Source organism: Coccidioides posadasii, chromosome 3, assembly GCF_018416015.2.
Source record: "Coccidioides posadasii str. Silveira chromosome 3, complete sequence".
In the NCBI taxonomy this organism is placed as follows: Eukaryota; Fungi; Ascomycota; class Eurotiomycetes; order Onygenales; family Onygenaceae; genus Coccidioides; species Coccidioides posadasii.
This window is the reverse complement of record NC_089409.1, coordinates 1,663,803-1,679,434: the sequence shown is the minus strand read 5'-3', so window position 1 is coordinate 1,679,434 and position 15,632 is coordinate 1,663,803. Positions and strand designations below refer to the sequence as shown.

Below are 15,632 nucleotides of genomic sequence, written 5' to 3'. Positions count from 1 at the left end.
TTCCAATCGTGTATTAAATAAATATTAAAACATACAAATGTTTTCTTCAATCTATTTTCCAAAATCCGCTACAGCATATTCATCATTTTGCTTTGAAAACCCGGCACTATCACCCATGATGTTAAGGTAACCTTCGTAAGAATGATCGCCCTGTACGAAGCACCGAGGGTGGAATACTTGACGAGCAAACGCAAGGCGGGATATTGGCTCATGTGATACGACATTTAGATTTGCGGCAAGCGATTTACAGTTTGATTTGCATAGCTAGCTATTTGCAGAAAAGGAACAGAGGGTCTGAACAGAAGCAAGGATATTCGCCAGAGCCTTGAAAGACCTAATAGACTACTTTTTCCTTTTGCCATCCACATCAGCTCCAGACAGACTTTCCCAGAGCAGGATGAGGACTACCAGTACTGCTACTTCCGCTCGCACTACCACTGCTTCGGCTAACATCAGGATCAGCACCATCGCCTGCAAATATTGAAGTGCTGTATTCCACCTGTGATAGGGAGGCGGAAGGATTTGACATGGAGCGATCGCGGTAACGACCCTGCTCGGACGCTAAGACTGAAGGCTTGTTGGCAAGAGGAGACGATGGGTAGTAGTGAGGCTCCGAAAATACCCCCGGCAACGATGTCTGTATGATTGGAGACATTGATGACCGATGTGCGAGGCTTGATCTTTCAGCAGAGGAATGCATCGGAAAGGCCATTCCAAAGTTCGATTTGCTCCCAGAAGCCATTGTACTCATTGAATTGTTACTAGCGTTCATGTCCATCAGTGGTCGCTGTGTCCCAGGTAGCTCGCCTTCGGGAGTAAGTGGGCCAGAATTCAAATAGAGCTGTTGCTGGTAGGCTTGTTCAATCGCTGTGGCTTGTTGCCAGAGCTGGGTGGTGCGCACTTGATACTCTTCAAGAGAACGAGTGATATTTGTTAGCTGTTCCTGAAAGCCTTCTTCGATTCTCGCAACTTCTTGCTCTTTGGCTAACTGCTCGGCAGCACGACGTTCACGCTCATTCAAACCCTGTTTGTTAGCATTTGTAATACGTTCATATTGCTCAGAAAGCCGGTTCCGGCGATTTTGAAGGCGCTCTCGTTTTTGTACAATGTTGGCTAGCTCCGTTTCAGCCGAAGACACTTTACTCCCCATGGTAGACTTTGCGACATGCAATTCCTCTTTCAAGGAGTTCAGCCTTTCAGTCTCTAGCTCAAAGGCACTTTTGCGTGCTTTCCAATCCTGCAGCTCTTCCTCTGGTATTTTCTCGAGGTTGACCAGTTGAAGTTCAAGGACCGCCGTTGCCTCCTCTGTTTGACGGATATTGCGTTCCAATTGTAGGGAACGTTGCTTTTGCCTGCTTTCATCTCCACCACTGTTGAGGCGATGGGTAAAATTGTCGAGGTCTTTTCTGATCTTGGATACCTGAAGTTTGTGGTCATTCCTTGATCTTTTCAGCTTAGCCCGTCGCTCATTCAGCTTAGCCTCAGCATTAATAATTGAGTTCTTTATGGTGGTCGTCGGAGATGATGGTCGCAAAGACTGGCGAGGAGAGGGAGAGATAGATGGAGTGGTGGAAGCTGTGTCAAATGTCAGGTTTCCGTATGGAACAAATGTAGAAATGAACCTACCTTGATCTGTGTCTGAAGTAACGGGCGTTTTCACACTGATAACGCAGATCTCCTCATCGGTATCACAGCGGATGAAGCTGCATGTATACGCGCAATCAGGTGCCAATCCAGCTATTTCCCCTCTCCAATGAACTAATGAAGGTTCATCAGAATTATCTGCTATCCTCGAGAGGCTGACCGGTGCCCAGTGAGCTCCATTAACGCAAACATAGAAAGGGTGTGATTCGGCATCAGAGACACTACCATCATACGTTCCACCTATCATAGGATCTTCCTCAACGGTAAAATCGCTTGCCGCAAATTTAATCGAACAGCTATCAACATGAGTAATCCAAATCAAACCGGTTCCTGGTGGTGTCCTGTCGAGATCGTCTTCGGTCACAGGGAAACTCGGCGAGTACCAACTTCCATGCCTCGATCGGTCATACTCACGAGTTACGGTCAATTTTGTGCTTGCTAACGCGGCCCAAAACGGCTGTATTCGTCTCGCTTCATTCGCTTGACGCCTTCTTTTTTTCGCACTTGAAACTCGATCTCGACCCTCCTTTGATATGGAACCAGTTATAGATAAAACATCCGAACCAACAACTGAAGGTAGCGGGGTACCGGACTCAAGAACAGAAGAATCAACGTGGCTGCCAGCAGAGTTCTCAGCGTCTTGTCGTTTTCCGGTTTTGGCTCGAGGTTGCGACCGATTTTTAGCCATAGACCGTCTCGCCATGGCTGTTCCTGCTTGGGCCAGGATATGAACAGCGAGGAGACTTCTCACCCAGCTCGGAGGCGAGGGAGTCTCCATTCGTCTAAATTCGGTTGGGATCAAATTTGAATACTTTTCCAAGGTATCGCTTGACATAATATTTGCCGAGATGAGATGTCCGAAAACAAAATCTTGTATGCCTTCGCTGCGAAGCAAATGCACCACCAAAAGGATAGTGACACAAAATGCGTTGACACCCCCCGTATCCCCTGAACTCCCGGCACCCAGAGCAATGGCGACTTGAACATGGGCGAGGTCGATGGCGAAATTCCGAGCCCAGTTCCACATAAAGAGGCCCCAGACCAGTAGACAAAACGCATCCATCGCGATCATTGTTCCGAGAGAAGGTGTACCGGCAGGGCCTTGGAAGATATCGAAATTCGACGTGAGTGTACCGGTCGATACGCCCGCTGGCAGCATGAAAGTCATCGACGCGTAGAGAAATTGGACCAAGGTAAGCACGATAGGCGGGAGTTGAAGGAGGAAGATGAGAATCGCGATCGTATCGGCCATCGGGCAAGCTTTGAGGATTGTGGAGGCGAGGTGAAACGGATTGACGGATTTACCTGCGTATGGCTTTTTGACGTTCGACGTCGAGCCGATTGTTTTCTCCAACCGGCGAGACGCCTGGTCTTCAACTCTGGTGTCTGACATCGCGCCGTTCGACGAATACGCGTGACCGTTGTGCAGGACTTGCTCGCCCTTCCCGTGCCCGTTGACCTGAACCTGCCCATTGGACTCCATTCTCTGTCCCTCCACGTCCCCATTCGGCTTGTTACTCGCGGTCGAGGGCAATGCTGGTTGCTGCTGCGGTCCGGAGGTGTTGCGAGGAGTGAGGGCAGGCAAGTCCGATCGGTGCTGGCCGTTTGGTGTTCCATTCAGATGGCCATTCGACTTCTGTTTTGCAACCTTTTTTCCGGAGAAGGCATGGCTATTCTCGTGGCGGTTACCGTGGTGATTCTTCCTTGCCGCTCCTCCTGGTCGTGTCATGGACAAGAGAGCCGGTTTTCAACGTCCAAATCCACTTGGCAGCCGATGGCCAAGGAATGGACGACTGGGGGGAGGAGAGTGCGAAGCTCGAAGGAGGCGGTTGGAATGTACAGATGGAGGTGAAAGTAAAGGGGAGGGGGGAAATAATGATACTGCGTCGCCAGACCCAGGCAAAGAACAGCTAGGCCATGGGTTGTCGGTGTCAGGGCTGATGTTGTCAATCGTTGCTTTTTCTCACCAACTTCAGACTTTCAATCGAAGTTTCAGAGTGACCTTAGGTAAGCAGCCGCCGTGGCAGACGGCAAACGTCAGCCCTGGTGTAAAGTGCCGTACCGAAGCGAGTACTCCGTACGGAGTACGGAGTATTCTCTCTGTAATATACACCGACTGTCGTGGTGTGACATAACGATACGGAACACACTTCCGGCCATCGCATTTTCCCCTAGCCCATGCAGCATGGAGCTCTATGGGTCCGCTCTGCCCAAAGGTTAGCGAGTCCAAAAGTACGTACTCCGTACTCCGTACTCCGTATGCAAATGCCCGAATTGCAGTGGGTAGCCTTCGGGGAGCGCCATCTCCTGGAGACTTGACACAAATTGAGGGTGTCAAGTGAACGCATATCAATACGAGATCTTCTGCAGATCCTTGCGGCTCCTCAATTCCTCCCCCGTGCAATGCGCCTATCAGAGTGTGTCTGTCCTCTGTTCGGAGCGCACTCCATACTGAGCATGTTTCCATACATCAGATAAGTCTCTCCTGAATTCTGTACCGGACGGTAAGCACGGGGGTTAAATTGTGAAATGGTTTGTTGGGAGAGGCTGACCCAAATTTGGCCATGGAATACGGTGCACTCCGTGCAGATACATGAGAAGGAATTGAACGCAGGCTGTGAAATTTCTAGAAACATACAGTCTGTTCATCGGCCTTATGCCTATTCAGGGATTGTTTGGCCCTTTTTAGGGACGGAAGATGCGCATTGCTACGATATCCTTGAAAGTAAGGATACACACGGAACCGGTCCATGGGCAAACCCTAAGGGAGCAGCAAACTGTGTTCGTTAATCAGACTTACTCCAACCATTCAATCAATCGGGTTTAACATAACTACCACAAGGTCAGGCTCCATTGGGCGCCAAACGGATGGAAGCAAAGCAGGTCTCTCGGACGGCGAGTAGGACAACCGGACAATACATATATGTGCGTATGTCGTGACTTGGGCGTATCCCGATGAATGTTGTACTCGGTGACCTCCCGTGGTTACTCCTGCACGAATAACTACAGAGGGACTAGATGCTGCCTTGATCGACTTCTCCCCCAGCACTCCGACACAGTGCGCTCATAGCGTTCGAGTCATAAAGACCACTGCCCCTCAAGCCATATCAATATATGCTCAATCGATAAGCTCGGAGGAAACGCGGGGCATTCGTGCATATTGGCGGTCTGTCCAGGAAGTGGAGAGTGCGTTGTTCAGAGGACAGGGATTCAAAGCGATTGTTAACGTGAACCTATCACGTCATGACTTGCTGCAAACGATCACAGATCTTACGTGAGAACTCGAGTCTCGAAGGGCAGAACCAACTACATACATACGTGGGCTCGCTCAACACACCCATAAGTACAGAGCCCCATATTCATCTCCAGGCATGATCGATGAGCGGCACAGTGTTCGGTGACGAAATGCGGGTAAAACGGAACACAGAGCTTGACGTTGGTATAGAAATTACAGTAACTTACTATGTACTGCGTATTTTGGAAGGTTCCGGGTCGGCGCTTCCACGTGACAGTTCTCCAAAAAAATTGCTTGTTCTGCCACAATGACGCCTGGACCAAGTCTCGGCTTGATGAAATCGTGAATGCTGCAGAAAACTTTAACTTGATCCCTTTTCTTGATGCCTGCATTCCTGCATGAGGAACTTTGAACATCGTGGAACATCGGGAAACAAGACTCCTAGGGTCAATCGACCAGAGCGTGGCTTCCGCCGTCTTCAGTCCGGCACAGAAGAACCTCCCTCTTACTTTGCAACCTCTCAGCCAGATGTCCAAGATTTTCACCCAGAAGGGCGCGAAAACCGAGACCTGGTCCGTCCCCGCTCTGAAGCTCGAGGGAAGGTTTGCCGGTCGATCAATTCCTTGCACTTCACACCGCCAAGACGGTAAAATTCATCTCGATGGGCCCAATCCAAATAAGTTACGGGCGGCGTGTTTCTATTTTCCAGGGTCTGTTACGCTGTATTGACGTTGTAATTCCGCGTGAGGCATCAAAAGGAGCTTGTTGGCGGTAGCTCCGCACAGCCGTTGGTTTCTGCCAGAGAAATGCTTGACACTCTTGTGTTGAACCCGGGTTTGAAGGCAAACAGCGAACAGGGATGTAATTTCCTGGGGGCCATGGCAGCGGGGAGAATATCGGAACCTGGGGAATTGCGGTCACATGCCCGTTTACCAGGAACAAAATCTGCAAGCCATCCATAGTCCAGTACTCGAACTCTGAGCTCAACACCGCCCTATCCATCCCTGTTGCCGGGGAGAAAAATGCTCGGGGGTAACTCCGTGTTGAAGTCGCACATGGGAATAAACTTAATTGTGCTCTAACTATATAATTTAGGAACGCCATAGAAATTTCCCATTGTGGTGTTTCCGGGTCAGTTCACCGAATCCCGACCAGTCGAGGCTCTGACTAGAAGCCTAGAGCAGAGAGCGTGCAGTCTATTTCCCTGCCGCAGAGCCCACATCCTCAGTGGCATCTACTCGATCCCAACTTGTCTTTTCTAGAGTTCTTAGCTTCATCTCAATTTCCTGGATCTTGTGTCTATTGACCCTCTTCGCTTCCTGCTGAAGCTCCCAGGTGTGTCTGAACTGATCTATCATATAATTAGGGAGCTCAGAAACCTTGTGCCCAACTCTATAGTCGTAAAGGACAACGTCTTCGTGGCACCGTGCCGCCGCCCGCTGTTTTGCTTCGGAGAGGATGAGTACGTCAAAAATCAAACCGGGGTAAGCGTTAGGATTCGGCGAACAAGGCGACGGCGGTGCGTGGACTAGCTTATGATATACGCAAATTTTATCAGGGTATGTCATCGGCTGCAATATAGTCAACCGTTAGCCGATACACGCAGCAAGGCCTTGGAAGGAACGTCTCCAAGAATGGGGCTACTGACAAATTTGTAATCAATTTTGATACTCTTGAGAATCAACCCAATACCCGTGGATCCGATCAACTCCAGCCACTGCTTCTTGTGTGCGGGATCATGGTAGGTAGCGAAATTGCGCGTCCAATTGACTCGGGCCGTTTCTGCGTATCGAACGTACATCACATTGTTCACATGCCCTGCAAACGAAGAGAAGCTGCGGTATTAGGGCGAGAGGCTTGCGAATAGTGTTATGGACGAAGACTGGAAAGCAGCAAACCTACCCTTTATCAAAACGGTTAGCTTCAAGAATTGAACAATAAGCGCTAGAGGAGCGAATTCGCAACCTCAACACGGGGTCGAGCTTCCCTTTGAGGGGGGGATTGGGAACTTACCATGACATCCTACCATGCGCCCACCATCAATTGAGCCAAGTCAGCAATATCACAACCGAAACTACAAGGTATGGCGGGTAATATCTATACCATATCTCCCCAGACAACGTTATGCCGGAATAACCCTCGCCTATCCTCCCCAGTGAGAAAGCCTTCGCTGCCTGCAACAAGCTCCCGCCAATCTCGGGTTACCTGTTTCAAAATGTCACCTGCAGCACGTACTTGCTCAGGTTGCAGCCCAAACTGCAAGCACTTCCCCAGCCGCTTCTTCGTTACAGAAAGCCATTTCGAGTCAAGTTTATAATTCTCGGGAGAAGTCGAGGCACTAGAACGGGGTGACGGTTGCGCTGCTTGGCCAGAGCTCAGGCAGCTCGTTGTGGAAATAGATCGGGTGGAATAGATACGTGGTAGAAGGCATAGTCTCAAACGAATAAATCGACTTCGCGTCATGTAGCTGGAAACCATCTTCCCTTGACCCGCTGCTCCTTCAATTGGGCCTGGGGAAGAACAATGGCTCCTGGCATCCGCCAAAGTAGATAAAGCGCTCGCCGGTGGCTGTTGAAAGGCGCAACTCATCGGCCCTCGGCGTTCGGGGGTCGGTCACGTGACCATGTCGTCATCTCCCTGCCGACGGTTTCGGCTTGCACGACCGAAAGGGCGAGACGTCAATTCCGCAACTCGAAAGACCAAGCTCAATACATCCTAGGCTCTCTGGGGTAGTTAACAGATATGCTTGGGGGAAGGGCTTAATTGCAGGGGAGGAGATTCAGAGCGAGCAAAGCTTCATTCCTCGAAAGGAACCCTGCCGCCAAGCCCATTTGCGGCAAACTATCTCGACTCAGCCAGCATTCTCGACCACCAGGACACCCGAACATATGCCGTCATCTTTCTTTCGTCCGCCTCAATTATCCATCCACCTCTGAAAATAAGCCATGCTAGAATAGGTAAACACACTTGTGAAAATGGACAAGACTCTTCGCTACCGGGTCATCCGGATCTACAAAGGTAAGTCGTTCCTCGCAGAATGTCCCCATACCATCCACGCCCAAGTGTTATAAGAGTGGTTCTAACAGTCCCTTTGGACCCTAGAACTCTTATATCTAGGCCGCAACTACCCACTTGGCTATCAGTTCTTCCGCGATCGACTTCACCGTGCGTTCTCGAGTCAGGCCCATTTGAAGGACGAGGACCAAATTCGAAGTGGGATACAGAGAGCGGAGTTCGTGAAGAAAGGTGTGCCAAAATTAGATTATACCCTCTGCGTATTTGTAATAATCTTTCACGGCTTATTTTCGCAATGGTCTGACAATTCCGGGAATATGGCCACCAGAGATCGAAGCATTGTGAGTAACAGCCTCCAATTCACTATTCTTGACTTTCTCCCCTTATCTTCTTTCGTCCGAAACGAAATATATATTTGGCAAGTATCAAGTTGCCTCGAGTACCTTGATATATTTACACGAATCGAACTTCATAATCTACACAGAAGAGTGCCTCAGCAATTGATCACACTGCCTAATTATCCTGCATTCCCATTTTCTTGTTATTCTCAACCCCCGTTTCGCGACCAGCGACCAGCAGCCAGATGAAACGCCTTGCTAAAAGCAATATACCACAGATATTACCTGAGACGCTATCGTTATCTTAAAAACCATTATACCAACTCCTAAAAATCCGAAATCAGCCGTCGACGCCCACCGGAAGCAGTAGTGGTATATAAAATTTGATGATCGTGAATATGGGGGGGAATTGCGGAGCGGCAGGCAAATATTCATGTCTTAAAACTTTAGTGCAGGACTGTTCAATCATCGCTTCTGTCCCCACCAAGCGCCGACTTCTAAACACTCTCCGCTCGCGACTCCATCTTTCTGCAACAGATCCTGCGTCATACCCGCCCACCACCGATCCCATTCGGCTTTGCCTTTTTCGCTTGCTTCCATCAGTATAGGCTCCATACTTTCAATCATCTGGACAACATTTAATAGTGCAGTGTGACGCAAGGTCAATTGGTCTTCCGTTAAATGCTTCCGTGGAGTCGTTCCTCCGTTTGACGTGTGTTCCCATTTCACTTCACCGAGAGGTATAGCGATCCTACGGCTATCGACACTCTGGAAAGACTCTGACTCAGAAGTGAAGGACAAATTGATCGTGGCGCACGGCATGGGCGTAAGTTTGCGTAGTTCAAATGCCTTTTCTGCCCAGGAGTTATAGTCGCGCAAATAGGGGTTTTGGGCGTCCGCAAACGGCGTAGCGGGGAAGATGGTATATGTGCCTGTCGCATCGGCCTGTTCTTGGTCCCGCTCAGACAAACCAGGCGCTGCGGGGGGATCAGGAAGCAGTGACCTGAATATGAAATCTGACTCCCATACTTCGAGGACACCTCCCGGTCTCAAAACCCGAAGTGGTTCTGCGAGTGGAACAGCCTGCAGATCTGGACCGGTGGGAGCGACGCCTGCGTCCTTGATAAAAACAAAATCAAAATATCCATCTGGAAAAGGCAGCTTGGGTTTTCGTAGATCGTGGCGCTTAAATTGCCAATTTACACCTTGCTTCTGTAAATCCGGCGCGATGTTTATTATATCAATTCCCGTGAAGGAAATATTCGAATGTCCCCTTTTCGCAAAATACTCGTGACAGGCGTTCGACCACAATGCAGATCCACATGCGATCTCGAGTACCCGTTTCGGAGGATCCTCGTTAAAGTGAGGAGAACAAAACGGCGCGCCAAAGACGTGCATCAGCATTAGCGATCGCAGCGATTGGCGATGTATTTCCGCAAGGTCGCAAGGGAGTGGATACGGATTGTCTGGGTCCCGGAGATACGTTCGACCATTGTGACTGATCAAAGGATAAGTTGTGTAGTCTGTAGAGGACGAGGAGGTGGAGGATGAGGAAGCAATGGTCATACTGGAGAGGTTATAGTATTCATGTTGTTTGGAGTCGCTCGCGAAAGACGTTGGAGGGATGTAGAGGTAAGATAATCCAGCGGGTCCAGCCATATTCTTGTCATTCGTAAGGATCTTCGTACGATCACCTTTTTCCGGGCGGAGTGGTCTTTTGCGGAGTCTTCCGTACCTAGTTCTCTTGACCTATTTTCTTGAGTCGTTTAATAATAAAAATTGGTTCTGAACTCCACTTCCATGAAAGAATGGATGCTTCTAGGATCAATCCCGTCCAGCCCCCTGTTTTCGATAGCTACCTCGTAGTTCGGTCAGGGGCGCGACGGTGCTGCGAAGACAAGGCAGAACGGAAACTGGTTATGAGGGAGTCGAAATATGCTAAAGTACACAAATTGTATGATCAGGATAATGTGTTGATAGGAGCTGACGGCCAGCATGAAGATCACATCTTACGAAGGGTCGAGGTTGTTTTAAAAGCGATGTCCTCGAGCAGGCTGGCTGGCCTTCAGGAGAGTCTAATGCTGCGGGGCAATTACAAGCGTGAAACCAACCCGTATCATTATCTTCTCGAGTCGTCTAGGCTTTCTGGAGATCTCTGGGCGCCATGAGTAGCCGTCAAATGGCCTCGTGGCGCTGGCTCAGCACAGTTTCTTGTCGAGAGCTTCTTGCCAAATGTTCCAGCTTACTGTGCACACGGACGCCTATGATAGGATGAGAGCTGAACCCCCGCGTTTTGACGCCTCCCACCTTTCGGGAGTGAAGTGGCACGAAGGCAAAAAAGGTTCGTTGCCGAGATCGAGTTACACAAAAGAGTGAAGAAGTTACTTTAGGTGTGGTCGGCTTTTCTCCAGAAAGCCGGCAATTGGGTGTTCAGAGGCATTCTGGAAAACTTTTCATCTGCAACTCAAGCTTCTCGTGCCTTTTGCCCCTGCATTTCACGCCAATGGAACGGCGTTGGCTCTCGGGCTTCAGGAGCAGCGATTGGTCGCATCTAAAGTGACGCCCAGCGGGCTCCAACACTACGTGGGAAGCATCTTCCAATTATTATCCTCCGCCCAGGGCGTGCTCTTGTATGATATCAAGGACATTTTCTTTTGAAAACGCGTGGGATAGTCCCGAAGAGAAATAATTTTCCCATCCTGGTGGTGTTGCGTTTCAGATATGGAGATAACCAGAAGAGCTTGGCCAGCAATCACTCAACTCCATCCATGTGAAGTGATTCCCCGGATTAAAAATCGCCGATTCGAACCAGACTTGGCTGGCCAATGCCAATCTCGTATCGATCGTCCCCAAGACTGAGCCAGCCTCCTCAACGCCAGCAGTGTTAGCCGGGCGCAAAATAACGTCTGACCAAAAAGAAGGCTCAATCGAAATATGATGGCTGCGTGGTTGTCGACAATGCATACAGTACATAGTGCGCTTTGTTAATTCGGCTAAACCTTGCCTCGATGGAGGCATCTCAGGGGTGAAACAGGAGCCTAAGAAGCCGACAGAACACATAGACCAAGCAGTTACTCCTGCCCACGGAGTCAGGGGCCTCACCACAACTGAGCCGACCAGATTCTAGGAATCATAAATTAACGCTGTGAGAGTGCTTGGTTCCATCATCAGTAGTATTTCGATCTCTAGACGGCCCAAAAGCCTTTTTGTAAAAGTGGCCAGGCGGCAAGGGTTCGCCGCGTCGAAGAAGAAATGTTGAAGCAGACTGCCTGGGCGCAGCGCCAAACCAGAACTCTGGGCGTCATCAAAAGCTTGTGGCAGCAGCACCAACAAGTGGTGGGTTACTCAAAAATCGTAACGCGAGAGGACGCAGTCATCTCAAGGTATAACAAGAGAAGACGAGAAAACCAGACGACGACGCCCTGTGTTGACCTGACGGCGATGCGGCTCTCTGGGCGCCCGAATCTGGAATATCACATGACCCTCGCTGCTCGATTTGGACCCCAACATCACGTGATATTCAAGGTTCTCCCGCCCGGATTGCAAACTGCTTCCTGACCGGTTGAGGGCAGTCAAAGGGACCCAGTTGATCAATGAACAGCTTCTCCCCATCTGAACGTCAATAGTTTACTTCTTTGCAACGTGGTATCACCCCATCACCCGCCATTCACGCCGTCTCCCTCGAGAACAAAGACTCATTGCTTCATAGCTGACGCTCCCTTGTCACCTTTGGCGCTACTCCCCGACAACGATCCCCTCTCTGGCTGGTTAATGAAAACAGATTTGGTGAATACAGTGTTGGCTTGAATAGAACAATTTCGCTACGTGCGTTAATCAGGCCTGGCTGCACGTCCCCTCAGGACCTGATGTTGAAGAAACGAAGAGACCAAGTCCGTCTGTTAGCTCCTCTACCGCCAACCACCGACTCGACCCCCCAACGCTTTCTCAAGATCTCCCGCTTGACCCTCCCCGAAATACACCCCCGGTCTCATCTGCCTCGTTAAATGGCAGATGGTACCTACCGGTTCCAGCAGCCTGGGGCCGGGCAGTTTTACTTTCAAACTCAGCAGCACAATCATCACCCCGCTCACCAACGACACCTCATTCGAAACGGAACAAGCTCTCCGACCGGGAGAGTAAAGTTCAACAATACCGATACTCCTTCTCCTTCGCGCTCTCCTCCCCTAAATCAATCTCCTAGTCACAATTCGTACACGATGTACTCCCAGGGCCACCAGGGTCAGCCCGTCATGATGAATGGGCAGTCCCATCAACGGTTTGGAATGCCGATGCCGAAGTTCCAACACCCTACTCACCACCCGCATCACGCACAACAACCCCATCATCCTCATTCTCAATCAACTCAGAACTTAGCTCACCAGCACAATTTCTCCGGTGGAGCATTGTCCAACGCCGCCCAGCACTTCACCCCGGCGCACCTGCAAAATGGCACAACGTCCAATGTTGAGGACGAGATTGAAGAGCCGATGAATGAACATTGGCAGCAGCAGCTGCAGCTCGCGGCCGAGTCAAGACAAGCGAGTTCACCGCACTACTATGCGCGAGCAGTTGCACAGCAAACTAAGGGCCTTCAATTATCATCCAACCAAGCTGATCCCAACGAGAACGGCACAGAAGAGCGGAATCGGGCCACAGCAGTGAAAGATCATCGCCGGCAAGATTGGGTTGCTCTTGACTTCGGTGGACAAGGCCTTCGTGCACTGTCAAATGGCCTTTTTCACTATAGCTTTCTCGACAAGCTCTATCTGAACCATAACAAATTGAAGTCCCTCCCCTCAAGCATTGGGGAACTGAAGAACCTAACGCATTTGGACATTTCCAGCAATGAGTTGACGGAAATCCCGGAGGAAATTGGTATGCTCACGAACCTCAAGAAGCTCCTTCTTTTCGACAACAGCCTACAGACTCTTCCGTTTGAGTTGGGTTATCTTTACCAGCTGGACACCCTCGGAATTGAAGGCAATCCACTAGCGGATGTCCTGAAGTCCCGTATTATGCAAGAAGGCACAAAGTCGCTCATCAAATATCTCAAAGAGGAAATGCCCGGTAAGTAGATTTTCTTCGCAGACTATCGAAAATCTGTATTGTAGCTAATTGTAGAATAGTTCATTTACCTCCTTCGAACCGTGATTGGCTTATTCTCGATGAGACTGGCAAGAATTCTGCTAATGGAGGCAACGACAATAAATTCACTGCTCTAACGTACAACACCCTGTGCGATAGATATGCCACAAACCAACAATACGGATATGCGCCATCACGAGCATTAGCATGGGAATTTCGACGCGATCTCTTGCTGAACGAGATTAGAGGGCATGATGCCGATATCGTATGCTTGCAAGAGATCGACCAGGGCAGCTATCATGGTTTTTTCCGCGAGCAGCTTGCATACAATGATTATAAGGGTGTATATTGGCCCAAGGGGCGAGCTCAAGGTATGCCAGAAGAGGAGGCTAAGCTGGTTGACGGTTGTGCAACATTCTTCAAGGGCAGCAAATACATTCTTCTTGAAAAGAATATGATCCATTTTGGACAAACCGCCGTCCGGAGACCAGATGCAAAAGGACAGGACGATATTTACAACCGATTATGGCAGAAGGACAATATCGCCGTCATTGTCTTCCTGGAGAATAGGCTTACAGGGGAGCGCATGATTGTTGTCAACGCCCACATTTACTGGGATCCGGCTTATAAAGACGTTAAGCTAATTCAAGTTGCCATTATGATGGAAGAGGTAACTCAGCTGGCAGAGAAATACGTGAAGATCCCTCCATGCACCGATAAAACGGCATTTAGATTCTCTGAGCCTGAAGACGGAAAAGAAAGTCAAGGGACATCAACGCCCGTGGAACCTGCTCCTTCGGTAGAATATTCCAGTGCTTCCCAAATTCCTATCCTTGTTTGTGGTGACTTCAACTCTTGCCCAGGATCAGCCGTTTATAATCTTCTGGCTCACGGCCGTATGGCTGAGGAGCACCCGGATCTTGAAAAGCGGTTATACGGAAACCTGAGTCGCATGGGAATGTCTCATCCATTCACGTTGAAGTCGGCATACTCGACAATTGGGGAGCTGAGCTTCACCAATTACACTCCCGGATTTACAGATGTGATCGATTATATCTGGTACTCTTCCAATACTCTCCAAGTAACTGCCTTACTTGGCGAAGTCGACAAGGAATATCTGAAAAGAGTCCCTGGATTCCCGAACTATCATTTCCCCAGCGACCACCTGGCACTCATGGCGGAATTCTCAGTGAAAAGCAAGAAGAATAAACCCGTCGAGGCAGACTTCGGACCACAACGGGACAAGACGATGTGATGAGCTTCCTAGATTTTATTAGTAGCTGCCGACGGGCTGATGACTCCGCGTCTTATTTCGGAATCTTTACGTATGGGGTCCTGCTTGGGATTTGGTTTGCTATTTTCTCCCACCTCATAGTTTTATTGCGTTTTTCCTATTGCTCTTTCTGTTTTCTTTTTTGATGTTGTCACACTGTATTGCACGCATCTTGTCACTCGGGTTTGTTCTTGGAAACTTCCTCGATGGCGTAGTATTCTTCTCTTGTTGCGTTATGTGGACCCCTTACCCCTGATTTCTATCCTGTTCTTTCATTTACCGTAGTCTCTCTCGCTGCAAGGGCTGCTGAGCGGTGTTATGGTTAAGTTGCCGGGGCTGGATCTGAGGAGCAATGAGAGGTTTTCCCTAACTCTTTGATGTAGTTTCGTTTGCTGGGTTTGGTGCCGTCGAGAAATTAGGTTTATTTACTTTTTGTCAACGAATGAGGTTTAAACGTTTTGATCTTCAGGGTCCATGTTATTACGGAGTATATGCATGAGGCTACGAAAGCCGCAGGTGACAGCTTTTGATCAATTTTTCCGGACTAACTGGGAGAGGTTTGACTGCCTTGGGAGTGTGTGGCAGCAGTGGCCTTGGGAATTACGGATTTAGATAATTTAGCAGGTCGAGGACATCGAAAACGTCCTCGCTTCGATCAATTTTGCTAGTCATGGATGCCTATATTTTATGAAAGACCTTTCGCCTTCTCCTACGATGGAGGGAGGCGTCATAATCGATTCAGCTGCTAACCCTCGGCTTCTCGATCAATCTGTAATGGGCCGACTCGTGACAGCAGATCTTTGGGGAAGTGGGCGACAGGCCATGGATATTGGTCGAGGTTCTGTGCGCTTGTTCTCTTCACAGCGAAAGCGCATATCACTAATGGTAGCAGGTAGAAATGTGCACGAGTATTTGACCACCAGTGGGACAAATGAGGTAGCATGGATAAAGCCTCATGCATCATCGTGAATGAGCTATTACCGGTCACTCACCGAAACTAAAAATCCCGAGGAAGCACTCTCTCTGCTATCGCAGTCTCTGG

At 49.5% G+C, this 15,632-nt stretch overlaps 5 protein-coding genes across 5 annotated transcripts; 2 read left to right on the top strand and 3 right to left on the bottom strand.

The window, feature by feature from the left end:
- Positions 1-217: 217 nt before the first annotated feature.
- On the bottom strand, positions 218-3,611 carry D8B26_005500 (uncharacterized protein). The gene is made up of 2 exons (XM_066124899.1): positions 1,627-3,611; positions 218-1,575 (listed from the first exon to the last, which is right to left on the bottom strand). The coding sequence occupies exons 1-2, from the start codon at positions 3,371-3,373 to the stop codon at positions 368-370; spliced, it is 2,955 nt and encodes a 984-aa protein (XP_065980980.1). The 5' UTR covers positions 3,374-3,611; the 3' UTR covers positions 218-367.
- A 2,286-nt stretch (positions 3,612-5,897) lies between these two features.
- D8B26_005499 (uncharacterized protein) lies at positions 5,898-7,372 on the bottom strand. The gene is made up of 4 exons (XM_066124898.1): positions 7,085-7,372; positions 6,893-7,022; positions 6,528-6,782; positions 5,898-6,450 (listed from the first exon to the last, which is right to left on the bottom strand). The coding sequence occupies exons 3-4, from the start codon at positions 6,678-6,680 to the stop codon at positions 6,076-6,078; spliced, it is 528 nt and encodes a 175-aa protein (XP_065980979.1). The 5' UTR covers positions 6,681-6,782; positions 6,893-7,022; positions 7,085-7,372; the 3' UTR covers positions 5,898-6,075.
- Positions 7,373-7,691: 319 nt separating this feature from the next.
- On the top strand, positions 7,692-9,288 carry D8B26_005498 (uncharacterized protein). The gene is made up of 4 exons (XM_066124897.1): positions 7,692-7,897; positions 7,982-8,125; positions 8,223-8,235; positions 8,511-9,288. Exons 1-4 carry the CDS (start codon positions 7,855-7,857, stop codon positions 8,560-8,562), a joined length of 252 nt encoding a protein of 83 aa, XP_065980978.1. The 5' UTR covers positions 7,692-7,854; the 3' UTR covers positions 8,563-9,288.
- D8B26_005497 (uncharacterized protein) lies at positions 8,698-10,114 on the bottom strand (the record flags this gene model as incomplete). The annotated part of the gene is made up of 2 exons (XM_066124896.1): positions 9,801-10,114; positions 8,698-9,730 (listed from the first exon to the last, which is right to left on the bottom strand). The coding sequence occupies exon 2, from the start codon at positions 9,634-9,636 to the stop codon at positions 8,698-8,700; it is 939 nt and encodes a 312-aa protein (XP_065980977.1). The 5' UTR covers positions 9,637-9,730; positions 9,801-10,114.
- Positions 10,115-11,798: 1,684 nt separating this feature from the next.
- CCR4 (Glucose-repressible alcohol dehydrogenase transcriptional effector) lies at positions 11,799-15,031 on the top strand. The gene is made up of 2 exons (XM_003066380.2): positions 11,799-13,299; positions 13,359-15,031. The coding sequence occupies exons 1-2, from the start codon at positions 12,237-12,239 to the stop codon at positions 14,570-14,572; spliced, it is 2,277 nt and encodes a 758-aa protein (XP_003066426.1). The 5' UTR covers positions 11,799-12,236; the 3' UTR covers positions 14,573-15,031.
- Positions 15,032-15,632: the final 601 nt, after the last annotated feature.